This window comes from Anopheles funestus, chromosome 2RL, assembly GCF_943734845.2.
Source record: "Anopheles funestus chromosome 2RL, idAnoFuneDA-416_04, whole genome shotgun sequence".
NCBI classification, from domain to species: Eukaryota; Metazoa; Arthropoda; class Insecta; order Diptera; family Culicidae; genus Anopheles; species Anopheles funestus.
The window spans coordinates 33,512,137-33,539,792 of record NC_064598.1 but is presented as its reverse complement, the minus strand read 5'-3'; the positions used below and the strand labels follow the sequence as shown (position 1 = coordinate 33,539,792).

General features: G+C 43.3%; 2 protein-coding genes across 8 annotated transcripts; both read left to right on the top strand.

Moving 5' to 3' along the window:
- The first annotated feature begins 494 nt into the window (after nucleotides 1-494).
- On the top strand, nucleotides 495-18,917 carry LOC125766170 (dynein beta chain, ciliary-like). 7 transcript variants are annotated; one of them, XM_049431887.1, is made up of 17 exons: nucleotides 495-2,173; nucleotides 3,131-3,301; nucleotides 3,398-3,486; nucleotides 3,679-4,015; nucleotides 4,088-4,353; nucleotides 4,433-5,131; nucleotides 5,196-5,490; nucleotides 5,568-6,561; nucleotides 6,640-7,898; nucleotides 8,066-8,095; nucleotides 8,348-9,730; nucleotides 9,844-10,110; nucleotides 10,859-11,191; nucleotides 11,267-14,104; nucleotides 14,177-15,573; nucleotides 15,647-18,598; nucleotides 18,672-18,917. In XM_049431887.1, the coding sequence occupies exons 1-17, from the start codon at nucleotides 1,868-1,870 to the stop codon at nucleotides 18,769-18,771; spliced, it is 13,716 nt and encodes a 4,571-aa protein (XP_049287844.1). In that variant the 5' UTR covers nucleotides 495-1,867; the 3' UTR covers nucleotides 18,772-18,917. The 7 variants fall into 7 exon arrangements, with proteins under 7 accessions (XP_049287844.1, XP_049287845.1, XP_049287841.1 ...); XM_049431888.1 differs by lacking the exon at nucleotides 8,066-8,095; XM_049431884.1 differs by having other exon boundaries at nucleotides 10,859-14,104.
- A 4,458-nt stretch (nucleotides 18,918-23,375) lies between these two features.
- Nucleotides 23,376-27,208, top strand: LOC125765620 (serine/threonine-protein kinase PAK 1). Its single transcript, XM_049430954.1, has one exon. The coding sequence runs from the start codon at nucleotides 24,029-24,031 to the stop codon at nucleotides 25,625-25,627; it is 1,599 nt and encodes a 532-aa protein (XP_049286911.1). The 5' UTR covers nucleotides 23,376-24,028; the 3' UTR covers nucleotides 25,628-27,208.
- Nucleotides 27,209-27,656: the final 448 nt, after the last annotated feature.

Genomic DNA, 27,656 nt, shown 5'->3' with positions numbered 1-27,656 from the left:
TAGTGAATCAACTCAGAGTTAATGAGTCGTTATTAGGAGTCAGCTCGTTTAACGATTCATTTCGGAGTCATAAAAAACCCGGCATAAATCTCCTAAGACTATAGCCTTACCTTTTTTTGAGTAATTCAATTTTGAAGTTTGTAATTTTGAAGTAATTTTGAGTAATTTTGTTGAAATAAGTTTCTTTTAACTCAAATAAAGCTTTAAATGAAAAAAAAAATTAAAATAAAATAAATAAAAAAAATTAAAAATTTGAAAATTTTCTAAGGCTATAGCTTTAGTTTTTTTTTTGGGAAATTTTGCAAAATTTAAAAAATTGATTTATTTTAATGCGAAATGGTTGAAAATAAGTGCCTTTTCACTCAAATAAAGCTTTAAATAAAAAAATAATAAAAAGAACTTAAAAAAACTAAAAAATTGAAAATTTCCTAAGGCTATAGCCTTATTTTCGTTTCAACTCACGTATTTACTCTTTCTACAACTCGACTCACCACGGTTACATGCTTACACTCATGAGTGAGTAAGTGAAAAAGGAGTCGCTAAAACTCCTCGTGGTGAGTGAACGAAACTCGTTCAATACAACGTTTCAGCTCACTATCTCACTCTTACTCACTTTGCACATCTCTACTTTACACCCAGGCACCAGATTGGCGGTAGCTAAGAGTAAAACCATGCTCACCATCAGTCAGCATCGAAATAATCACCTTCCAGTACGTTACCCTTGGCACAAGTTTGTAATGATTGTTTCAAAGGCGGGAAATTTATCCATACACGCACTGATGTACCGCAGATAAGCGTACATTTTTTTATAACGCAATACTCTAACTCTTTTTTATTTAAAAAAAACATAATTCAACTCTCTAAATCAATTAGCTAAGAAATTAATTCCAACTGCAAGAAGCATTATAATACAAATTTCCATCGCACTCCCATCACGTGCATACAGAAACTTTTCCTCACATACTGTCGATACAATTACTCTGTGGGAAAAGCACACACCACTGAATGCGGCGAAGGTAAGCAGAACAAATGATGTGTAAAAATAAATTACCTTCAAAGTTACCACACTTACACACACACACACACACATACCTAAGCGTGTAATGAAAAAGCTCCCGGATCTATACTGACATTCGACACGGAACGCGCCTTCCATAAGGCAAGCGCGATCAGTACGAGTACTTTGGCTGCAGGCATACATTTTTCACTGCTTTCCCACACCGTAATGAACAACAGTTTGGGTTTGCGTTACGAGACTAACTACAGAAAAAAAGCCAGGAAAAAACCACCAAAAAAATAAATAAATATCGGAATGTAAAGATATGAACGAATTGCACTGCACCAACCGGTCCCAAATATACGACCAATCGGGTGTTTTTTTTTTGTTTTCCACCCCACCAATTTTTTCTGGTTGTTATTTGTTGTTGTTGTTGGCAGGGTGTGTGTGTAACAGGCCTTCATCAGATTTTTTCGCTGATTGAAGTCTTTCCTCGTCGTGGCTTCAAAAAAGGGGTTGGAAGCAATTTCAGCCGCTTCCTGTGGATACCAAACAACACACAGCGGCATATCCGTATCCAGGCAGTGAAGTGTGGCAGCACGTAGTAAGCGTTGGATAGTTTCCTACCGCGCTACTGTGTGTTCGATTTAAAGTGGAAATTAATGCTCAATACTTGGTACCACATTGCACGTTTGCACCTCGCATGGTACGGACGCACAGCCGATTGTTCTTCCATTCGCATTCCGTTTGTGAGTTTAGTGCATTTACACCCAATACTGTGCGTGTGTGTGTGTGTGTGTGTGGACACGTTTTTTTATTTTTGTCTGTGAAGAAAAAGAATGCCCATGATCGGTTCACAAGCATAGAAATATGGCGGAAGAAAAGAAGAAAAAAGAGGAAAAGGAGGAAGATCCTTGCTCTGCGTTTGTGGGACGGTACGTTATCAAAACGATGCGCTTGAAGGATGAAAAGTGGCAAAAACTGATCGGCAATGAGGAGCTGCGTACGATCGTGATGGATTGGGTGTTGCATCCGGCCGTCATGAAGCTATTCATTACGCTTAACAATGCAGGAGCGCTGGTGCCGAGTTACCATTTTCCAACCAACGCCAAGGGCAAGATATGCTATTACGTCAAGATCTCGGAGATGGCTTTGGAAATTGGGAAAATTCGTGAGGTAGGTTAAGCAAATTTTTTGGTTAGGTAAATATGTATTTGTGTGTGTGTTTGTGTACGTGTGAAGATCAATGTGTACGACGATTGTTAACGTTTTAGGGGTTGCTTTGTTGCTTTAAAACAAAAACCCGCAAGTACTACTATCGCGTCACCATCATCGTCGTCCGTTACCAATGGGAACGGCCATGGCTACTTGGCCCTTGAGTTGTTTATGCGTTTGATTGTGAAACGCGTTAAGGCAATTGTGTTTTGAAAATCGTACCATGTGGCGCCAAAATCCAAGGTTTTTTTTCGGTATAATTTCAACTCGACTCGGTCTGGTCGATATGCGTACATGGCTGATGGTGCGGTCTCCTTTTCTTTTTGCACATTTAAAACCTTTTTTTATTCACACCATTCCACACCAAAAATCCCTTTTGATATGATAATTTGAAAGCACAAATTTAACAAACACTAAAAAGTTACTCCCCAAAAAAAATTAAACACGCTTACTGTAAGGTAGATGGTTTTTCTACAATACACTGCTTGTTCACACTTTTATGTGTTCCCGTTCGAACGGTACCAGATTGCGTGTGAAGATCCATTTAGTTCGCACACTTTCGCCGTGACCAACCCGAGCTAGAAGCAACATCTTGCAAACGACCCAAAATTGGTGGTAGCTACCATGGCTGAGAACGGGCATAAAATTTCTTAATTTAGGAACAATTACGACGTATGTAATCTAAGGTGCGATTGGGGTGTATATTGGAAGAACATGCAACACACGTGTTTTGCACCTAGAGTAAAGAACATGTCGAACATGGTGCTTTTGCAATGACCTTGTGACCATGGGTGGCAAGGCAACAATACTTTAAATGAAACAATCGAAGCAACTAATGTCCTTGTAAACATATTGGGTACATTTGCTAGACACTTTGACACCCTCAAGCTAACTCTATTGAATGTTCACCCCATCCAGCAACTCATTTACGGCGACCTAACACCGAATCCGATCGATGATCTGTCGATTTTGGTTGATGAAATTTTTTACCCGATGATAAACAACCCACAAAACCAAGAAGGATGGCCTACGGCAATCGTTAAGGACATCGATAATCATGTCCAGGAATTGCGAAACATTATTTCCGAGGTACGTACCCATTTTATGTAGCGAGCAATCAATAGAATAAAAAAATCGCTACTAATAATTATGACTAATACATTCCGTGCGTCGCCCACTTTATAGGTGAAAGGCAATATCATAAATCAAACGCTTCTCCCGATGCCTATTGCTATCGACAACATTATGCAGGTCGGTGAAGAAGTTCTCGAAGGGTAAGTTTCGTTCACTCCAACCCCCTTTCCCATGGTAAACTCCCATGAGCCCCAACTGCCGTTAGAGTATCACAAAAACGAAAGCAAAAAAAATAGTTAATAATTAACTTTCACCCATTACCGGCACACATCATTCACGTACCATTTCCTTCGCATTTGCTTCGAAAAACCGGAAATTTCGCACACATTCAGCAACATCGATGCATGCAGCCTGAAAATGAAAAACTCCCTCGAGGGCATTATAATTAAGTGGGCTTGCCAGATTAACGACGTACTGAAGGAAGATTCGTCGCAGGCATTTAAAGACGGGCGGCATCCGACGCCGGTGGAGGAAATTAACTTTTGGGAATCGCGACAGAAAAATCTACGCAACATCTACGCCCAGCTAACCGAACCGAAATCGCGTCAAATTGGTATCATTCTCGAGGGTATCGATTCGGTGTACTCATCATCGTTCAAGAACACGTTCCGGAGCGTGGTCCAAGCGGTACACGAAGCGGATGATATTTCGCTATACTTGAAACCGCTGGTAAGTAAAATATCGATCGCTTTCGGTAGAACCGGTTCTTTGATGCAATCATTGTTACGCGTGTTCTTTCAGCGGAAAACGTTCGAAACTTTTGAGAGTACGGATTTTATGGATTCGGCCGATATGATATCGCCCATGCTTCACCTTGTATGTTTAGTGTGGGCCCACTCGTGCTACTATGGCATCAATTCTCGATTGGTGATTCTGTTCAAAATGATAAGCAACATGATGATTGCGGAGGCGAGCAAATCGCTTGATCCTGGCTCACTGTTCCAAGGTGAGGTCGATGAATCGTTGATCAAAATCACCCAAATCATTGATACTTTGGAATTCTACAAGTAGGTGGCACACTTTTTCAAATCATTTTTTTTTCTATTCAAATTGTTTTAAACATTTTTCTGTTTTTGTACATCATAGATCAGAGTTTCACGATTTCCGTTCGCGGCTCAGTGAGTTTGAAAAACCGAACACTCAACCAATCACCTGGACATTTCGCACACGTGACATATTTAATCGGCTCGACGTGTACATAGTACGGCTTAACGAGATCAAAGACATTTTCAACACGGCGAACGAATTCAAAAAGCTTGAAAAGGTAGAAATCGGTGGCCTGAGAGGGCGTGCTATCAGTCGCAAAATTCAGGAAATTTACGACGACTACAACAAGCTCTATCAACGCTGGGGATCGATACAGTACGATCCGTTGGATCCCGATCCGAAGCTGAAGGGGTTCCAAAAGGATCGGCAACGCTATTTAGAGAAGGCAAGCATTCTCGAACGAAGACTCGCGGCTCAATTCGTTCTTGCTTTTGAGGAGTGTTTCAATGTGGAGCAATTGATGAAACTCGTGCAAGTGTTGGGTAGTTTGCTGAACAGAGTTCTCATACAACCGGATGTGTCTCAAAAGATCACCAGCATCGTTGAGCTATTTGATGCAGATCTAAATGCAATTAAAACCATATACGAGAGTGGGTTTGAGGAATTCCAAGCTAAAGGGCTGAAAGGAATTCCAATCGATGATGGGTTCCCGCCGGTAGCAGGAGCTATAGCCTGGGTGCACAAGTTGCAAGATCGTATCAAGAAGCCGATCAATGAACTGGCGATGATTGACCTACCGTAAGACAATCCATATACTACATATTTATTGTTTTCTGTAAGAAATATATTTCAAATTACACAGGATATTCCAAAATGAGAAAGGACAACGTGTATTGCAAAAGGCGGAACAACAGAAGGAACAGTTGGAGGAGTTTGAGCAACAGCTCTTCTCAACATGGGTAGCCGACGTTACGAAACATATTGACAATTTCATGAGTAAATCACTGCTCAGCAGAACCGACCCTCGTTTGCTGGAGATGAACTTCAATCAGATTCTTCAAACCATTATGGCAGAAGTTCGTTACCTCAAGTGTATGAAAACCGTTAACATACCAGAAAAGGCACAGCATTATTATGCCTCTGGAGAAGCTCTCTGGGTAAGATACTTTTGTACATGGAGCTCCATTTGGTGCGATAGATACTTACATTTTCAAAACCTTTATATCGATTGTAGAACGCTCGGATGAAACTTTCGCGCATTGTTGAATGGTACAATGAAATATGCAAAACGTGTGCACCGTGCGAGTTCGAACTGATACAAAAAGAGATTGACGAAATCGACGCAATACTAGCGGACGCATGCTCTGGAAGGATCGATTGGAATAACTTTAATCAAACCTTTATTGACGGGTTGTACGACAAACTGTACAATCTGTATTCGCGTGTACTAAAGGCGAAGGCAAACATAAAGAAAGTTCAAACCAGCATTCGTGGCTGGGGTCAGATTCCACTGTACGAACGGCTAAACGGTGATAACAACTCGCTCATCAACATCGAAAACCGTTCCTTAATCGTTCAACGGCGGCTTGAGGCGTGTCTGGACACGAAGAAGCTTATCGAGAAGGTGATGGATGAAAACTTCAAGCTGTATTTTGATTATCTGGTCGCCTTGTCCGAAGAGAAATTGTCCTCCACTAGCGGAACGGGATCGCAAAGAAGAAGTAGCGTTATAATGCCCGCTGTTGAGCAGGCCCCTCAAGAGGAGCCGCAACAGTCGGCGAATGTTGTAGCTTTGGAAGTGCCAGACATTGAGGAAGAACAATCTGCTGCTGATACGTTGGATGATGTGCCGTCTCTAGATCAGTCCGAGCTGGGAAAGAATCTCTCCCAGCTGGAATTGTTCCGCCCGTACGAGGAGTACGTGGATTCTATACTTTCGAAAGAAATTATGGACGCGGTGCACGTAAGCGTCAAATACATCATGTTCGAAATGGAAAATCGGCTGAAGCACGATACACCGATATTCGAGATAAAGTACGAGCTCCATCCACCCGACACTCGTTTCTGTCCATCGCTTGATCCTTATGATCCGGATGGGTTCTTTGCCCTAGTTGAGAGTATGATCACCGATATCTATTGCATGTCGGACATGATACCACGTGTAGCCCAACCACCAGAAAATGAACGCACGGATGACGAAGGCAATGTTTATCCGGAAACCTACATCAGTAAGCATTCAATTCGGAGAGAGCTAGTAGTTGTTGTGTATGCTTTTGATGTGCATTAATCGACTATTCTATTTGCAGCTCACCTAAGCAATAATGATGCCATCGAGCGTATGAAGCACTCCATCATGCTAATGGTCATCCAATCCACAAGGGAGGCGGAAAAGTATGTCAAACAGTTCGATAACTACAACTATCTATGGCTGGACGATAAGCACAGTGTGTTAGCTCAATTCCTCAAATATGGACGACCGCTAACGCAAGACGAGATGGAAATGTTACTCTCGACGGAAACTCCACTCAAGGAGGTAGCACCAACTTTGGAACAGTTTAAGGCCCAGATCGATAGCTACATCGATCTCTTTGATGAGGTGTACCAAACGGAAGTGTCGCACGTGTTTGACAAATGGCTGTTGATAGATTTCCGTCACTTCAAACACAAGCTGCTGCACGAAATAGGCAAATGGTCTAACATTTACAAGCAAACGTTGATCGATCGTGTGGTGGTGAGCTTGCAAGAGCTGGAAGAGTTCAGCATTGAATGTGACGAGGTGCTCGGGCTCGATGCGGCTGAGGAAGACTTCCCTACGCTGCTCAAGATACTGTCCGTATTGAATAAAATCAAAGAGCGAGAAACCGCTACCGACAACATGTTCGAACCGTTGAAAGCAACCGTTGATCTGCTGAAAACGTACAACGTGGAGTTTAATGAAACAGTATACAAGCAGTTTACTGAGCTGCCTGAACGATGGCTACACATGAAGAAGACGGCTCAGAAGGTGCGGGAAAAGATTGCCCCAGCCCAAGCCTACCAAGTAGATCTCATCCGGAAGCGCATCAGTCTGTTTGACATTCGCATGAAACTTTACCGTGACGGATTTAAGAAGCTGCCCTGCTTCAAGGTCCCTTGCAAGAACGTGTACGACATTTGTGATCAGGTCAATCTGGAGCTTAACATTATGGAGACACAGCTGAAAAACTTAACCGATTCGGCGGGCCTTTTCGAACTCAGTCCACCAGATGACACAAAACTGCGCCTTTGCCGGAAAGAGGTGAAAATGTTGAAACAAATTTGGGACTTTGTGTACACGGTTGAATCCTGTGTAAACGATTGGAAGAAAACATCCTGGAAGAAAATTGATGTCGAAACAATGGATGTGGAATGTAAAAATTATGGCAAACAAATAAGACAGCTGGATAAGGATATGCGTAACTGGGCACCGTATCTGCATCTAGAGGCGATTCTGAAAAATCTGATGACTTCGTTGCGTGCCATTACCGAGCTGCAGAATCCGGCTATTCGTGAGCGCCATTGGTTTGAGCTGATGCAAGCTACAAAGGTATGTAACCGTACAATATATTGTCCCCTTTTTCCATGTTGCTTTTCGATAATACACTCTTGTTTCTGTTGTTCGTGGTTACAAATCTTGATTCCGTTTTCCATTCGACCGTAATGCTCATCTCTCACTTCACCGACATCAACTTAAATGACAACGCGGGATATCAGCTGATACAAACATATGGAAAAGATATGCTGGTTTGTGATGGCTTCTTTCTTTGCAATGATTGGCCGTGTTTAATAGTTTAATTTTTTCACTATTATGCACCTTATTGTCTAAATTTTTGATACACCCAGGACTCCATTGGCACCGACGGTATATATTTCTGTTCTGTTATTATTTTTGAAGCACTTACACTATTCCTCGTTTGTTTAACTTGTTGCTTTTCTTTCCATACATGACGGAGTTGTGGATAATATTAATGTACTTTTCGTCTTCTAACAATTTAGGTTCGCTTCCAAATGGTGGACTCAACCACGCTTGCCGATTTACTCGAGCTAAATCTGCACAACTATGAAGAAGAGGTTAAAGGAATAGTGGACAAATCGGTAAAAGAGATGTCAATGGAAAAAATGCTCAACGACCTTCAAATAGCGTGGAAAGATCTACAGTTTGATTTCGATCCGCACGAGCGCACCAACTTGAAGCTGCTCAAAATTTCCGAGGAAGTCATGGAGATGCTGGAAGAGAATCAAGTACAGCTACAAAACTTACTATCCTCCAAGTACGTCGCATATTTCCTTGAGCAAGTATCTCGCTGGCAACTGTCACTGTCAAATGCGGACTGTGTCATTACCGCTTGGTTCGAGGTCCAACGCAAATGGATGTACTTGGAGAGTATCTTCATCGGTTCGGAAGACATTCGGAACCAGCTGCCGGAAGATTCGAAGCGTTTCGATAACATCGACAAGGAGTTTAAGCAACTTTTGACGGGAATCGTCGCCAATCCGAACATTGTAAAGGCAACAAATCGTCCGGGTTTGTTCGAAAAGCTTGAAGGACTGCTGGAACAGCTAATACTCTGCGAGAAAGCGTTGAACGATTATCTGGAAACGAAACGTTTGGCCTATCCCCGGTTCTACTTCGTTTCGTCCGCCGATTTGTTGGACATCCTGTCGAACGGAAATCAACCCGAGCTGGTTGCAAAGCATCTCACCAAGCTGTACGATTCCATCGCCAAACTTCGCTTTGACAAAACATCCAACAAAACCGCCGTCGGTATGGTGTCGAAGGAGAATGAAGAATTCGTCCAGTTCAAGGATGAGTGTGATTGTGATGGTAAGGTTGAGATATGGCTTAACCGCATCACCGACTCCATGCGCATGACGTTGCGAGACCTCTTCGAACGGTCCGTGTCCGCGTACGAGGAAAAACCGCGCGATGCGTGGACCTTCGACTGGCCGGCACAACCGGCACTCTGTGCGACCCAAATCTGGTGGACGACCGAGGTGAACGTTGCGTTTGCCAAGCTGGAGGAAGGTTACGAAAATGCACTCAAAGACTATCAGAAGAAACAGATCCTACAGCTGAATGCGCTCATTGTGCTATTGTGCGGTGAGCTTAGCCAAGGAGATCGCCAGAAGATTATGACCATCTGTACCATCGACGTACATTCGCGCGATGTGGTGGCGAAAATGATACTGCAAAAGGTGGAAACCGGACAGGCGTTCCAGTGGCAGAGCCAGCTACGGCACCGGTGGGATGATAAGCAGCGGGATTGTTTCGCAAACATCTGCGATGCCCAGTTCCGGTACGATTACGAGTATCTGGGCAATACGCCCCGTTTAGTAATTACACCCCTAACGGATCGATGCTATATCACCCTGACTCAGGTACGAAATCAAAAACCATAAAATCAACGTTTCATCTCATGTTTGCTACATTTAACCACACACATACTTCGTGCCCGTGTGTTGCAACCATCCGCTTTTTGCTACCGTTACAGTCGCTGCATTTAGTCATGGGTGGTGCACCGGCAGGACCGGCCGGTACGGGCAAAACTGAAACGACCAAGGATCTTGGCCGTGCACTCGGCATCATGGTGTACGTGTTTAACTGCTCCGAACAGATGGACTACAAATCGTGCGGCAACATCTACAAGGGCTTATCGCAAACCGGCGCTTGGGGATGCTTCGACGAGTTTAACCGCATCTCCGTCGAGGTGCTGTCCGTCGTGGCGGTACAGGTCAAATCGATACAGGATGCCATCAAGGTAAGCGGTCCGACCAAAAAACACCCAATATGAGCGCAATCGGTTGTACAGAATTCTCCATTTTTGTGTACATGGTACTCGCCCTGTAACTGGAACAATTTCTTTTTTCTTTTGGTGGTTGAATAATGTTTTGTGTGTGGTGTTGTAATGATACAGGGTGGGAAAAAGTATGCAACCCTTAGCGATAGCAAGGTAAATTTGTATAAATCGAACGGTATCGTTGGTGGTACACTTAGAACACAACTACAGGCTAGAACTGAAAACAAAAAATGGCGATGTTTATGTGATTTTACTAGATTTCTTGCATGTACCATAAGTTAATAAGTTATGTACCATAAGTTAATTATGTTTACTGTTTAACTATATTGATTTATAAGCAGTTTAGTAGTAGTCTCGTAAGTAATAGTCAGTTTGAAAAACACTTCCCTTCCCATTATTTTTAAATCATTATTTTATTGCGATTTTTTTATTACACAGGAGTAGTTGTAAGCATTTTATTCTGCTTTAAATGTATTATAATGCTATCAAACAGCCAGGCACCGATTTTTTTTCTTATCGACACTACCCTGCACAAATCATACCATTCTTACAAGCATTCACATTACTTCTACCTTTCTGCATTTTCTTTTTCATCCTTCTGCTTCACCTTCACCTTCGCGTATCTTGCACACCATATCTGCAACAACAACAACAAAAAAAACGTTGCAAATGTCGCTGGGAAATGATAATCAAATTTACATACAAATAGGGCAAGAAAACCATATTTAATTTTATGGGCGAAACCATTTCGCTCGTGCCCACCGTGGGAATTTTCATCACCATGAACCCCGGGTACGCGGGCCGTACCGAGCTGCCCGAGAATTTGAAAGCGCTCTTTCGTCCGTGTGCGATGGTCGTGCCGGATTTTGAGCTCATTTGCGAAATCATGCTGGTGGCGGAAGGTTTCCAGGAGGCACGATTACTGGCCCGTAAGTTCATTACGCTGTACACCCTGTGCAAGGAGTTGCTGTCGAAGCAGGATCACTACGATTGGGGTCTTCGGGCTATCAAATCGGTGTTGGTGGTTGCCGGGTCCTTAAAGGTGAGTTTACTTAAGAGTTTATTAGATGTCGTTTGGTTGCTTGTCAACATTTATGCTTTCCGTACCGCACCACAGAGAAGCGATCGGGAACGTCCGGAAGATCAGGTGCTGATGCGTGCGCTGCGTGATTTTAACATACCGAAAATTGTGACCGACGATGTGCCCGTGTTTATGGGGCTAATTGGTGATTTGTTCCCCGCGCTTGATGTGCCACGTAAACGATCGCCCGACTTTGAGAAACTAATAAGACGTTCGACGCAAGAGATGAAGCTACAGCCAGAGGACAGTTTCACCTTGAAGGTGGTACAGCTGGAGGAATTGTTTGCTGTACGACATTCCGTATTTATAGTCGGTAATGCCGGTACGGGCAAAACGCAAGTGTGGAAAGCACTGTTTAAAACGTACCAGAACCAGAAACGAAAACCACACTTTAACGATCTCAACCCGAAAGCGGTGACGAATGATGAGCTGTTCGGTATCATTAATCCCGCTACGAGAGAATGGAAAGATGGTTTGTTTTCCGTCATCATGCGGGACCAGGCGAACATGCCCGGTACGGGACCGAAGTGGATAGTGCTCGATGGTGATATCGATCCGATGTGGATCGAAAGTTTGAACACGGTTATGGACGACAACAAGGTGCTAACGTTGGCGAGCAACGAGCGGATAGCGCTGACGAAGGAGATGCGACTGCTGTTCGAAATTTCCAACCTTCGTACCGCAACACCGGCCACGGTATCGCGCGCCGGCATCCTTTACATCAATCCGCAGGATTTGGGCTGGAATCCGTTCGTCGCTTCATGGATTGATTCGCGCGATACGCAGGCGGAAAAAGGCATACTGTCGGTGCTGTTCGACAAATATATTCCCCCGCTGATGGATGCACACAAACGATTTAAAAAGATTACTCCCATATCGGAAATCGCCATGATACAAATGACTTGCCACCTGTTGGATTGTTTGCTGACGCCGCAAAACTTGCCACCCGAGTGTCCGAAGGAGTGGTACGAAATATACTACGTGTTTGCTGTCATTTGGGGATTCGGATCGTCGCTTTATCAAGATCAGCTGGTCGATTGGCGTACCGAGTTTCACAAATGGTGGATCAACGAGTTTAAGGCCATTCGTTTCCCGCCCGGTGGAACCATCTTTAGCTACTACATCGATCCGGAAACGAAGAAGTTTAACCCGTGGACGGATTTGGTACCATCGTTCGAGCTAGATACGGATATACCACTGCAATCGATGTTGGTACCGACCACGGAAACGACACGACTTCGTTGGTTTATGGATATACTGATCGAAGAGAAACACCCAATCATGCTGGTCGGTGGTGCAGGCTCTGGTAAAAGTGTCATCGTGGCCGATAAGCTGAATAGTCTCTCGTACAAGTACGCCGTAACGAATGTGCCGTTTAATTTCTACACCACCTCGGAAATGTTGCAGCGTGTGCTCGAGAAACCGCTGGAAAAGAAAGCCGGACGAAACTATGGTCCGCCGGGAAATAAAACGATGGTTTATTTTGTGGACGATATGAACATGCCGGAAGTTGATGCGTACGGCACGGTCCAACCCCACACGCTGATCCGCCAGTTTATGGACTATCGGCATTGGTATGATCGGGCAAAGCTTTCGCTGAAGGACATCCACAACTGCCAGTTTGTGTCGTGCATGAACCCAACGGCCGGATCGTTTACCATTGATCCACGCTTACAGCGACACTTTTGTGTGTTTGCCGTCAGCTTCCCCAGTGGCGATCCGCTGTACCACATCTACTACTCGGTACTGTCACAGCACCTGTCCAATCCGTTGAACAAGTTCAATCTAGCTACACAGAAAATCTGTGCCGCTTTGGTAACCTGCGCTCTGAACTTACACACCAAGATGGGACAAATGTTCCTCCCGACGGCCATTAAGTTTCACTACGTGTTTAATATGCGCGATTTGGCGAACATCTTCCAAGGGATGTTGTTTGGCAACGGGGAAACGTGCCAGGAACCGAACCAACTCATCCGACTGTGGGCTCACGAAGCAACGCGCGTGTACGGTGACAAGCTGGTCGAAGAACGGGACATTGATAATTTCAACAAACTGATAGTGGATGTGGTGAAGAAATCGTTTGAGGAGATGGACGAAACGAAGGTGTTTTCAAAGCCAATCATTTACTCACATTTCGCCGAAGGACTTACCGATCCGAAGTATATGCCCGTGGCTAGCTGGGAGTTGCTGAACAAAACGTTGGAGGAAGCTCAGGCTAACTACAACGATATGATTGGTGCGATGAATCTCGTGCTGTTTGAAGATGCAATGAGTCATATTTGTCGTATCAGTCGCATATTGGAAGGACCTCGAGGAAATGCACTGTTAATCGGTGTAGGTGGATCCGGTAAGCAGTCTCTGTCGAGGCTGGCGGCTTTTATATCAGGCCTGGAGGTATTCCAGATACAGCTCCGAAAGGGATACAGCATTGCGGATCTAAAAGCAGATTTGGCCGTACTGTACATTAAGGCGGGAGTTAAAAATGTTCCCTGCATGTACCTGATGACGGATGCACAAGTGGCCGAAGAATCATTTTTGGTGCTAATCAACGATCTTTTAGCATCGGGTGAGATCCCTGAGCTATTCCCGGAGGATGAAATAGATAACAATATCATCAATGCGCTGCGCAATGAAGTTAAACAGCTGGGAATGATGGATTCCAAGGAGAATTGCTGGAAGTATTTCATCGAAAAGGTTCGCAAGTCACTCAAGCTAGTATTGTGTTTCTCACCGGTTGGTTCCACACTGCGTGTAAGAGCTCGTAAATTTCCAGCAATCGTCAATTGTACCGCCATCAACTGGTTCCATGAATGGCCCAAAAATGCCTTGGAATCTGTATCGACACGCTTCCTTTCGGAAATTGAAGTACTGCCGGTAAGTACATCGTGGTAGCAAAATAATATTCATGCGTGATAATGTGTTTTCTAAATTCTATTCGCATCTTAGCCGGAACTGGTTGAACCCATTGCTGTGTTTATGTCGTACGTGCACGGTACAGTGAATGAGATGTCTCAAACATATCTACAAAACGAGCGCCGCTATAATTATACCACACCGAAATCATTTCTGGAACTTATTTCCCTGTACGCTAAGCTGCTCACGGATAAAACGCTTGAGCTGCATGATCGTATCCATCGTCTGGAGAGCGGTATCCTGAAATTGGCCGAGTGTGCCAAACAGGTGGACTCATTACAACTTCAGCTGGCCGATCAAGAGATAGTGCTCAAAGTGAAAAATGAAGAAGCAGATAAACTGATCAAGGTGGTTGGTGCGGAGAATGAAAAGGTACAAAAGGAAAAGAACATTGCCGCCGAAGAAGAGCTAAAGGTGCGCGTGATCGAAGAAGACGTTGGCGCCAAGGCGAAGATATGCGAGGAAGATCTCCGTAAAGCTGAACCGGCATTACTTGCCGCTCAGGCTGCCCTGGATACACTCGACAAGACGAATCTGACGGAATTGAAATCGTTTGGATCCCCGCCGGATGCTGTCGTTAATGTGTGCGCTGCTGTGTTAGTGCTGTTCTCACCCAAGGGTAAAATACCGAAAGATCGCAGCTGGAAGTCGTGTAAGATGATCATGAACAAGGTGGATGTCTTCTTGAACGATCTCCTCTACTACGACAAGGAGCACATCCATCCTGACGTGATTAAGGCACTGCAGCTCTATCTTAAAGACCCTGAGTTTGATCCGGACAAGATTCGGGCTAAATCAATCGCTGCTGCCGGTCTGAGTGCATGGGTCATCAACATACACAGGTTCTACGAAGTCTACCAAGTGGTCGAACCGAAGCAGCGTGCGCTTAACGAAGCGCAAACTGAGTTAAAGGATGCGCAAGACAAGCTCATGGAGCTGACGTCCAAGATTACCGAGCTGGAGGATAAGCTGGGTGTGATCGAAGCTACGTTCAAGAATGCGCTGGCGGAGAAGCAAAAGTGTCAGGACGAGGCGGACAAGACGGCCTTTACTATCGATCTGGCGCATCGTTTGGTGAACGGACTGGCATCGGAAAATGTGCGCTGGCGGGAATCGATAGCCATGCTGAAGGGTCAAACAGTGACCCTACCGGGCGATGTGCTATTGGTTGCTTGCTTTATCAGCTATGTCGGTTGCTTCACCAGACGATACCGCGTCGAGTTGCAGGAAAAACTGTGGATTCCCACGTTTCGCATGTCCCGACCGATGATACCGTTCACGGAAGGTGTTGATCCGCTGAGTTTGATCTGTGACGATGCAATGATCGCCTCGTGGAACAACGAAGGTTTGCCGTCTGATCGCATGTCGGCTGAAAATGCGACCATACTGACGTATTCCTCCCGTTGGCCACTCATGATCGATCCACAACTGTGAGTACTAGATGTTTGACTATTGTTTCCAAAGTTGTATATAGTTGTATATATTTCTCCCTTTCACTTCTAGTCAAGGAATCAAGTGGATCAAGCAGAGATATGGTGACGAGTTAACAGTTTTACGCCTTACCGTACGTGGATATCTGGATGTGATCGAACGATGTGTGGTGAATGGAAAAATTCTTCTAATTGAAAACATTGGCGAAACTGTCGATGCCGTACTTGACCCGTTGTTGGGTCGTATGCTGGTGAAAAAGGGCCGCTGTCTTCGGATGGGAGAAAAGGAAATCGACTACAATCCTAGCTTCCAGTTGATTCTACAGACAAAGCTGGCTAATCCACACTACAAACCGGAGATGCAGGCTCAAACGACTCTGATCAACTTTACCGTCACCCGAGATGGCCTAGAGGAACAACTACTTGCCGAGGTAGTGAAGGCTGAGCGTCCCGATTTGGAGAAACAGAAAGCTGATCTAACGACCGAACAAAACAAATTTAAAATCACACTCAAACTATTGGAGGATGATCTACTGAGTCGGCTTTCGTCCGCTGGCGAGAATGTGCTCGAAGACGCTTCCCTTGTACTGAATCTTGAGAAAACGAAGAAAACTGCCGCCGAGGTTGAGATCAAAGTTCGGGAAAGCAAGAAAACATCCGAAGCGATTGACATCGCTTTCGAAAGCTATCGTTCAGCGGCCGAGCGAGCGTCTATTTTGTATTTTATACTAAACGACCTGCACAAGATCAATCCCATCTATCAGTTTTCGCTGAAAGCGTTTACAACTGTATTCAAAGATGCGATTGCCAAAACACCTTCAGCGGACAAGCTAAAAGAACGCGTCATTAACCTGATCGAATCGATAACATTTGCGGTACACATGTACACCACGCGTGGTTTATTTGAGAAGGACAAACTAATTTTTATGGCGCAAATGGCGATCCAGATTCTGCTCCATGCGAAAGAGATCGATCCAACAGAACTTGACTTCTTGCTACGCTTCCCGTACACACCCAATCTTACGTCTCCGTTCGATTTCCTATCCAATAGTGGCTGGGGTGGCATTAAAGCGCTAGCCAACATGGATGAGTTCCGTGCGTTGGATAAAGATATTGAAGGATCTGCTAAGCGATGGCGGAAGCTGGTCGAATCGGAATGCCCCGAGCGGGAAAAGATGCCAGGTGAATGGAAAAACAAGAACGCATTGCAAAGGCTGTGCATAATGCGCTGTCTGCGTCCGGATCGCATGACGTACGCCATACGCTTTTTCGTCGAGGAGAAGCTCGGTGCCAGATACGTCGAGGCACGGACGGTAGAGTTTGCCCGCTCGTTTGAGGAATCAAGTGCGAGTACACCGGTATTCTTCATCCTTTCTGCCGGCGTTGATCCGCTAAAGGATGTGGAAAAGCTGGGCAAGAAAATGAAGTACTCGTCGGACTATGGCAACTTCTACAATGTGTCCCTCGGACAGGGTCAGGAAGTGGTTGCGGAGGCGGCAATGGACGTGGCCTGTAAGGAGGGTCACTGGGTGATATTGCAAAACATTCACTTGGTTGCGAAATGGTTACCAACATTGGAAAAGAAGATGGAAGCGACACAAGAAGGAGCAAACGAGAACTACCGTCTCTTCATCAGCGGAGAACCAGCACCGTCGGCCGAGTATCACATCATACCGCAGGGCATTCTGGAGTCGGCTATAAAGATCACGAACGAACCACCCACGGGTATGCTGGCCAACGTACACAAAGCGCTCGATAACTTCAACCAAGAAACGCTGGAAATGTGCGGCAAAGAGGCAGAATTCAAAGCAATTCTGTTCTCTCTGTGCTATTTCCATGCGGTTGTGGCGGAACGGCGCAAGTTTGGTCCACAGGGATGGAATCGCTCCTATCCCTTCAATGTTGGTGATCTCACTATCAGTGTTTATGTGCTGTATAACTATCTGGAGGCGAACAATCGTGTACCGTGGGAAGATCTGCGGTATCTGTTTGGCGAGATCATGTACGGAGGCCATATCACGGATGATTGGGATCGTCGGCTGTGCCGGACGTATCTGGAGGAGTTTATGCAACCGGAGCTGGTGGACGGAGATCTGAACTTTGCGATAGGTTTTCCAGCACCTCCAAATCTGGACTACGTTGGCTATCATAACTACATCGACGATAATTTGCCGTCAGAGTCACCGCATTTGTACGGACTGCATCCGAATGCTGAAATCGGCTTTCTGACCACTCTGTCCGAGCAAGCGTTCAAGACAATCTTCGAACTACAACCACGAGACTCCGGTGCGTCGAGCAGCTCCTCCATTAGTCGTGAGGATGTGGTGAAAAACATTATCGATGACTTTCTCGACAAATTACCTGAGGAATTCAACATGGTGGAACTGATGGCTCGAGTCGAAGATCGCACACCGTTCATAATTGTCGCGTTCCAAGAGTGCGAACGGATGAACATTCTCGTGCGTGAATTAAAACGATCATTGCGTGAGCTGCTGCTTGGTCTGAAGGGTGAATTGACCATCACCACCGATATGGAGACACTAGAGGGATCCCTGTTCTTTGATCACGTGCCGGATAACTGGACCAAGCGTGCATACCCGTCGATGTACGGGCTGCAGTCGTGGTTCGCCGATTTGCTGATACGCATCAAGGAGCTAGAGGCGTGGTCGAACGACTTCAACCTACCTTCGTCGGTGTGGCTGGCTGGGTTCTTCAATCCGCAAAGCTTTCTCACGGCCATCATGCAGCAGACGGCTCGCAAAAACGAATGGCCCCTGGACAAGATGTGTCTCAGCTGCGACGTGACCAAGAAGTGGAAGGAGGACTTTAGTGCTCCACCCCGCGAAGGCGCATACGTGAACGGGCTTTTCATGGAGGGAGCCCGATGGGACATAAACGTTGGCTCGATTGCGAACTCCTTGATGAAGGAACTGTTTCCCCAGATGCCTGTCATCTACATCAAAGCCATCACGCAGGACAAACAGGAGACGAAGAATATTTACGAGTGTCCTGTTTACAAAACACGGTAAGTGTAGCGCATGGGGCGTCTATTACCGGGAAAAACGAACGACAGCTGACGAACGTTTCTTTATTTGCAGAACCCGCGGTCCCACATTCGTGTGGACGTTCAACTTGAAAACGAAGGAAAAATCAGCCAAATGGACTCTCGGTGGTGTTTGTTTGTTGCTTCAGGTTTGAACAAACATTCAATTCTAAATTATGCACTCTAGTGATTACCTTTTATGCTTTCAATGAATTGATAAAAACATTCAACTAAATCATCACAACTGTTTCTAATCAATAAATTGGCTATTATGTTGTGTATAAACATAATAACAGTAAAAGTTACAGACTCTAATTTTTAAAATACTTGCAAACAACCCTTTGAAAGATGTCAAATTCCTGTGTTTAGCTGTAAAAGTATTACAGAAACTAATTCCAATTTAACAATATTGTAATATGGCGTTGCTTTACTGTCCTACATGTCTTTTTTTTTTGTTCGGTTAGAACGGCCTGGCCGTATCAAGACTTATTTTACCACGTAGCAGGATAGTCAGTCCATGCTACGGGGAGACGGTCCGGATAGGATTTGAACCCGGTCCCTGCCGTGTGGACGGGCGCCGTTTTTCACATGCACCACCGGGCCGCCCCGGTGTCCTACATGTCGTGTAATGGTAAATTTACCTTGTAAATTGGTTTATCTGTTTTATGCCGAAATTACTTTATTCTGTATGCATAAGCTAACCCCCGGAAAAAACGAAAAATTCAAACTATTCTACGGTTTATACGAAGAAAATGGCGAAAAAAAGCGTATTGCATAAAACTAATACTGGGCGAATCGAACATTGCATGCAACAAATCACAAATCACCCGGTGACTAAACGCTCAGCAATTGTCGCAAATTGGTGTATTTTAAGGCAAATTTGTTGAAATTAGCTTCTTTTCACTCAACTAATGCTTTAAATGAAAAAAAATAAAGAATCCGAAAAAAAATAAAAAATTCTAAAAAATTGAAAATTTTTCAAGGCTTATAGCCTTACCTTTTTTTGGGAAATTTTGCAAAATTTTATAAATTGTTTTATTTTAATGCGAATTGATTGAAACAAGTTTGTTTTCACTCAAATAATTCTTTAATTAAAAAAAGAATATGAACTAATATGAAAATTAAAAAATTCTAATATTATGAAAATTTCGTAAGGCTTACCTTTTTTGGGAAATTTAGCAAAATTTTATAAATTGATTCATTTTAATGCGATTTGGTTGAAACAAGTTTCTTTTCACTCAAATAAAGCTTTAATTGAAAAAAAGAGTAAGAACTAATATGAAAATTATAAACATTCTAAAATTATGAAAATTTCGTAAGGCTTAACTTTTTTTGAGAAATTTAGCAAAATTTTATAAATTGATTTATTTTAATGCGAATTGGTTGAAACAAGTTTCTTTTCACTCAAATAAAGCTTTAATTGAAAAAAGAGTAAGAACTAATATGAAAATTATAAACATTCTAAAATTATGAAAATTTCGTAAGGCTTAACTTTTTTTGAGAAATTTAGCAAAATTTTATAAATTGTTTTATTTTAATGCGAATTGGTTGAAACAAGTTTCTTTTCACTCAGATAAAGCTTTAATTAAAAAAAGAGTAAGAACTAATATGAAAATTAAAAAAATCTAAAATTATGAAAATTTCGTAAGGCTTACCTTTTTTGGGAAATTTTGCAAAATTTTATAAATTGATTTATTTTAATGCGATTTGGTTGAAACAAGTTTCTTTTCACTCAGATAAAGCTTTAATTAAAAAAAGAGGAGGAACTAATATGAAAATTAAAAAAATTCTAAAATTATGAAAATTTCGTAAGGCTTACCTTTTTTTGAGAAATTTAGCAAAATTTTATAAATTGATTCATTTTAATGCGATTTGGTTGAAACAAGTTTCTTTTCACTCAAATAAAGCTTTAATTGAAAAAAGAGAAAGAACTAATATGAAAATTATAAACATTCTAAAATTATGAAAATTTCGTAAGGCTTACCTTTTTTTGAGAAATTTAGCAAAATTTTATAAATTGATTTATTTTAATGCGAATTGGTTGAAACAAGTTTTTTTTCAATCAAATAAAGCTTTAATTAAAAAAAGAATAAGAACTAATATGAAAATTAAAATAATTCTAAAATTGTGAAAATTTCTTAAGGCCTTACCTATTTTTGAGAAATTTAGCAAAATTTTATAAATTGTTTTATTTTAATGCGAATTGGCTGAAACAAGTTTCTTTTCACTCAAATAAAGCTTTAATTAAAAAAAGAATATGAACTAATATGAAAATTAAAAAAATCTAAAAATTTGAAAATTTCCTAAATTTCCTACCTTTTTTTGAGAAATTTAGCAAAATTTTATAAATTGATTTATTTTAATGCGAATTTGTTGAAATAAGTTTCTTTTCACTCAAATAATGCTTTGAATAAAAAAAAGAATAAAAAATAACAAGAAAAATAAAAAAAAATTATAAATTTGAAAATTTCCTAAGGCTATTATAACCTTAGCTTTTTTTTTGGGAAATTTAGCAAAATTTTATAAATAATGTGTTTTAATGCGAATTTGTTGAAATAAGTTTCTTTTCACTCAAATAATTGCTTGATTGTTAATGAATTTAATACTGGTATGTTGAACTTATTTCAACATTGTCGGTATAAACAACGCATTTTGCCATCTTGCTAGATAAGTCCCACTACATACAGGTGTTTGATAAGTTTCGGAAGTTATGCCGGATTCGTAGTTATGATTACCTGAGTATGGATGGTACGGTGACGGTCATGAAATGAGAAAAAAATCCGTACAAGTTCGATTACCCGAATACAAAGGTTTTTATCTTTTTTTCTACTCGAAGCTATGTCTAATTGGTACTATCCGACTTCTAATATTCGATCCCGATTGTATTTTGCCCGGTGTATGACGGGGTAGGCAAAAATATCTTCGTTCACTTATTTATCTTGTTACAATTTCTTCTAGCTACCAGAAAAAATATGGCAAGATTTTCTAGCGCCAAACACACAAGAAAACAAAACGGACAGCAGCGTCCGGCGACGAGCTTTCTTGATGGTACGTTGTTTTGAAACATCGTCACTGAGCTTAAAAAACTTGCCTTTCTTATCGACTTCATCAAAACAATAAATTGATTATTTATTATAATTTTTCTTTATTTCTTGATACGGCCAGGCCGCTTTAACCTAGCAAAAAAAAACAATTTTCTTTATTTATATTAAAATAATTTAATTCAGGATTATTTTCTCGCTACCGGCTCGATTAAAAACGTAAAAAAATCTTGCACGTGAAGAGTTAAACAACCTTGAAGTCGCACCAGAATTTCAAAATTATTTTGGTCGCAAACGCGACAATTGCTAAGCATGTAGTGATGGGGTGACCCCGTCAAAATAGCTAGATTTGTGATTTGTTGCATGCAATGTTCGCTTAGTCCAGTATTAGTTGTATGCAATACGCTTTTCTTCGCCATTTTCTTCGTATAAATCGTAGAATAGTTTGAATTTTTCGTTTCTTTTCCGGCGGTTAGCTTATGTATATAGAAGAAAGTAAGGCAGCGCGCTGTGAACCGCCAAACAAACCAGACAAACACGACACTGTTCGAAAGGTGCTCTGCCAATTGTCGTGCAGAACTGTCACTCCATCGACAATTTCAATGCCTAGTACTGTCGTTAAGCAATCTTATCTCGTTTTATTCCAATTTCGGTGATTTTATGTATGCTAAAAATCTGAAATTCTCTGTTCCACAATAACTATTAACAAAGCAATCCAGCACACAAACCGCTTCGGTGAAATTTGACAAGGTATAGAGAGTTTCAAGGTGTGACACAGACATGCAAGACAAAATCAAACTGTTTTGTTCTATGTCGTGTTTGTCTGGTTTGTTCTATGCAGGTTGACAGAGCACCTCCATATGATTGCTTGGATTTGTTCTTGTGGTTTTGTCTGGTTTGTCTTGTTCGAGAAGTGACAGCGCGCTGCCTAATTTTGGCGTAAAACACATGAACCAATTTGCAAGGTAGGTTACCAATTTACAAGGTAGGATTTAGTTGAATGCTTTCATCTATGCTTCTATGATTATTGAAAGCTTAAAAAGTAACCGCTAGAGTGCATAATTTGGTTTTTCGGCCAGAGAGTAGAAAGAGCCCACAAGTTTTTCTTCCTTGCAAGATGCATTCAAAATATCAAAAAGTGCATCCATATGGATACGGTCGACCGTCTTTGATATCGAGCGGTGTACCAACCAACCATGACCGGCTCTGCTTTGACTTTCAGAAGTGAAGAATATGACGCCCGGGCAAGGGAAACCTTGAACAACAATGACGAAATAACTGACTCAGGGAGGAAGAACTGATGTCGTTTATTATTTTATAGAACATGGGCAGCTACATTCGCTTCACAAGAGGAACTGATCCCATGACCATCTGTGTAGAAATCGATAATGTAACGCAAATGCCATGGGAATAACAGTCTAATCTGGTAACCAAAGTCCACCTTGTGGGCTCTTTCTACTCCTTTGACGGTTTTTTCTACTATTGAGCCTTATATTCTGTAACTGATAACGATTAACTTAACTACAAAAACTGTAAAAATTATTTCATTCCCCGCAATTAATCGAAGTGAAATACATAAAAGATAGTAAATGTTTTAACTACATTCATCTTCATTATTTTTTAAAAAATCTGTTCAACGACTATTTGATGCTCAACGTTCTGTCAATTTTAAATCTTGAGCTACTGAGCAATTTTTTCTACGTTGCTCATTTCGCAAATGTCAAAAATGCATCATGTTGCAGCTACGCACACATATGCACGTACTCTTTGCTACGGATTGTGTAGGGCTGTGCCAAAGTGTCGATGATTCGTCATACCACTCGGAGCATTATTTCCATGTTCCTCGCGGGTAGTGTGTGAAGAGAAAGGTTCGTCACGAGATGAAACATAAATCCGTGTTGCCTTGGAATGGTTTAACGAGCTCAAAGCATAAAACGACGGCGCCCTAGCATTGTCACCGTGGCGTTAGTGTGCGTATTGGTGTGGTGCGGCCAGTGTTTTCGTGTTCGTGCGTGAATCCCCGAGAAAATATTTCCAGCGCTCCGCGAGATAAGGCACCGTTTGTGAGACAGTTTTTCTTTCTGGCGTGAATGGGTTTGCTTCCTCCGGAGCAACGTTTTTTAGTGTCGTGCGTTCGGGAGTGATCTTTTCCCCCTTTTTGCTATTGAATTGCGGCGTGCGATATTAAACACAAAAGAGAAAAAGTTTATGCGTGGAACAAGGCACTGCTGTAGGTGCCACTCGGTGTGTGATTCTATTGTGTTCGTTGCAAGTGCTATTTGTCGCGTACCATAGCTACAGATTTGCCGTTGTAGGGAACTCCGTCCCTGCCATTCTTCTCACTATCCGAATCGCAGCGTAAACGAACAAAATGATTAAAAACATTTTCGGTAGCAGACGGGCGAAGGATTCCGAGCGGAACAAAATTTCCGAAATCGGTCTCCCGACGAACGTGGTGCACGGGATGCACGTCAGTAAAAACCAGCAAACGGGTCACCTGGAAGGGCTGCCGAAATCATGGATCCGCATGATGGATGCGCTGATCACGCACGACGAACAGAGCAAAAACCCGGAGGCGGCCTACCAGGCGGTGAAATTTTACAGCTATTCGATCAAAAAGAAGGAAGCCACGGAACCGTTCAAACCGTTCATCACGGAAGATGCGATCCACGAGGAGACGGAATCGATCGATCAGTTTCTCGATCAGAAAAGTACGCACAAAAGCGAAGATTCGCTGGCGGGAAGCAGCGAAGAGAATGAAAGTGTCCCACAGCCACCGCCACCGCCGTTGCCCAAGAAAAGCATGACCTTACCGCCGAAACCACAACTGAAACCAAAGCCCAAAAACTACACCAGCAAGGTGTACAAAGGCATGGACAATCTGCATCTGATCGATTCCGGTAGCAACAGCGAAACGATGATCATCCACAACGTTCCCCATCTGGACACGCACCAAAGTTCCTATGCGATCTGCGCAAACGTCAACAATAACAACAGCCTTGACCAGGAGCCCGAACCAGCCGATAGTGATTTAATACTGCGACCTAAGGAAAAGCTGGCCCGACAGCCGAAGAGCGACGAGCAGGTTTACTTCGAGCTGAAGAAGATCTGCAACCTAAACGATCCGCTCCAGCGGTACGAGAAAACGGTCGAGGTGGGCAAGGGTGCATCAGGGGTGGTGTTTATTGCGCTCGATCGTAACACCGGGTCCAAGGTGGCCATCAAAACGATCGACATGAAGAACCAATCGTCCAAGGAATCGATACTGAACGAGATAAATGTGCTGAAGGACTTTAACCATAAGAATTTGGTCAACTTCCTGGAGGCATACTACCTGGAGGACGTGGACCAGCTGTGGGTAATTCTCGAGTATATGGACGGTGGTCCACTGACAGATGTGGTTACCGAGACGGTAATGAAAGATCGACAGATTGCGGCCGTCTGTCGGGAGGTTCTGCTAGCCATTGACTTCCTGCACGCGAAAGGCATTATTCATCGCGATATCAAATCGGACAACGTGTTGCTCGGTATGGACGGTTCGGTAAAGGTGACCGACTTTGGTTTCTGCGCTAATATCGAGGGTGACGAGAAGCGGCAAACGATGGTCGGCACACCGTACTGGATGGCACCGGAAGTGGTGACGCGCAAACAGTACGGTAAAAAGGTGGACATCTGGTCATTGGGCATCATGGCTATAGAGATGATCGAGGGCCAACCGCCGTACCTCAATCAGGCTCCGCTACGTGCACTCTATCTGATTGCGGCCAACGGTCGACCGGACATCAAAAGCTGGGACAAACTGTCGGACAATCTGAAGGACTTTCTCGACCGCTGCCTGCAGGTGGAGGTCGACATGCGTGCCTCGGCTGACGAGTTGTTGCGGCATCCTTTCCTGCAGGACTGTATGGAGCTGCGTACGCTAACGCCACTGATAAAGGCCGCCCGCCGATTGCTGAAGCGAGACAACTGAGGGGGCCGACTGCAAACCCCGACGCATGCTGAAGAAAATGGCTACACCACTTTTCTCTGCAGGTAACGGAAGCGGTAGTTAGAACGGAACAATCGAACGTAACAAAAAAAAGTCAGATGTAGAATCGTTAGTAGGAACATTTTTGCCGTATGTGGCTGTGAGATTTAGTGCCTTGATACCGATGATACGGAAATGGAAAGTAGAGCCAAAAAAAAAAACAAACAAACGCCTAGGGGCACACATTGGTGCGAAAATTTGGTATGATAAACGGAAAGAGTAGAAGCAGAAGGATGGGCATAAGCGTGTAACCTCCGGGTGCGTTGTGTTGCGCCACAATGCGGCCAGCAAACCTCACACCCCATAGTCAAGACGAGCTTAAAGATAAGGAAAAAGTAGAGCTTACCATAGATTCGCTGAACGAGATCGAAGGCAACATCGATAGCGGCAAACGGTCAGAGGTACGGTGCTGCTGCTAAAGCAGTAAGGGATGATAAGGACTGGTGTCCAGACGTTTAGACGAAACAGTTGTGGCTGCATTCGATTTTGGTGTTGGATTTCGATGTAGAAACGGAACAATCAATCATAACGCGTGACTCTTTGTGCCGCAACACACACACACAATCTGCATTTGCAGTTTGGGGGGCCTTCATGAAACAGTATTCGGGCAGGAACATGCCTATGTTGGCTGGAAACCGAAAGGAAAAAGTGTGGAACATCCATACATTCCACGATTGTGCGAAGAAAGTAACCTTTTTTTTGTTTTTGGTTTGGATTAGTAGAAGCAATAAGCAATCCAAGACTATTGTCCACATACGCTTCACGCGTACGATCATTGATCACGTCACTGCCACTCGATAGTTGTATGAAGCTAAAATGTGTGTTACATTACATTTGTGTTCACGTTTTGTGTGAACAAACCGAGCGAGGAACACTGTCAATAATGGATGAGTGTTTTTTTTTATTTTTTGGGCTGGATCCGTGCGGACATATACATAATATGAGCGTAAATAGTAACATTCCATTGCCAAAAAGAATGTGTGACGTACGAAACGCACAACCAACGGCAAAAGAGGCAGAAACGATCATCCCCATGTCTGGAAGGTTTCTGGTGTATGAAGAAGTCCGAGAACGATAATAATGTCGCTTGCGATTAGCCGGAACCCATCGTCGCTACGAGGCAAGAAAATGGAATAAAGTGCGTTTTGTCTGCTGCAAGAGCAAACGAAGCAAAAGAGCATCCCTTTCCCACTCTGACCAGTACGAATTGGCATTGGCACTGGTCCTCTAGCAGTGGTGGTATACTAGACGGCCTCGATGATGACGACGGGAAGACGACGACGTCTGCTGGTTTGGTTTCGATGTCATCCTCCTTCACGACCGGTACCGCACACACTGGCGTTAAACTTGCTGTGCCACTGCGTTGAACAAAAACTGCAAAGTTTACTTCTGGTGAAGATGGAGTTGATGGTTGCTGCGATCATCCATCACTTCTTGCCGTGGTAGCGCACGAGATAGACCGGTCGTGGTGTCGTGGAACGTGCACAGAAAGTGCATTTGTTCAGTTTACTGTGCTGCTGCTGCTGCATCGTACACGAAAAGAAAGAATGAAAGAGAGAAAAAGAGAGGAATTGAGTGTGTGTGTCCACCTTACAAGTACGGGGTTAGTGTGGCTGGAATTATTCTATTAAAATTTACATCTCATTGATGAAAATCACGTTGGTTCATTCCGCCCGGGCATTTCCAGAACACTGTGGTGTGACGTATGTTTTGCTCGCGTTCGTATTCCTAGCGGGCGCCGAGGTACGACACTCTTTTGCCAATTTTCATTAGCACAGTGGTGCGATTTAACAGCCAAGAAGAACTTTAGATTGCGGGTTTTGAATGGTTTTGAACCATCCGCACACACACAGAAAACAAATGCATAAAACTCATCCGGTTCCGAACCTGGCACAAAGCGAAGGAAGGCTATACTACTGGCTACAGAGAAGAGTCTTAGACGATCCTATCTTTGCAGACGACTGTGGTACAA

Coding starts and splice junctions, on each gene's coding strand:
- LOC125766170 (XM_049431881.1), top strand. CDS start 1,868: ATGGCGGAAGAAAAGAAGAAAAAAGAGGAAAAGGAGGAAGATCCTTGC. Junction 3,302..3,397: donor TGCGAAACATTATTTCCGAG/GTACGTACCCAT, acceptor CCCACTTTATAG/GTGAAAGGCAATATCATAAA. Junction 3,487..3,678: donor GGTGAAGAAGTTCTCGAAGG/GTAAGTTTCGTT, acceptor GCACACATTCAG/CAACATCGATGCATGCAGCC.
- LOC125765620 (XM_049430954.1), top strand. CDS start 24,029: ATGATTAAAAACATTTTCGGTAGCAGACGGGCGAAGGATTCCGAGCGG.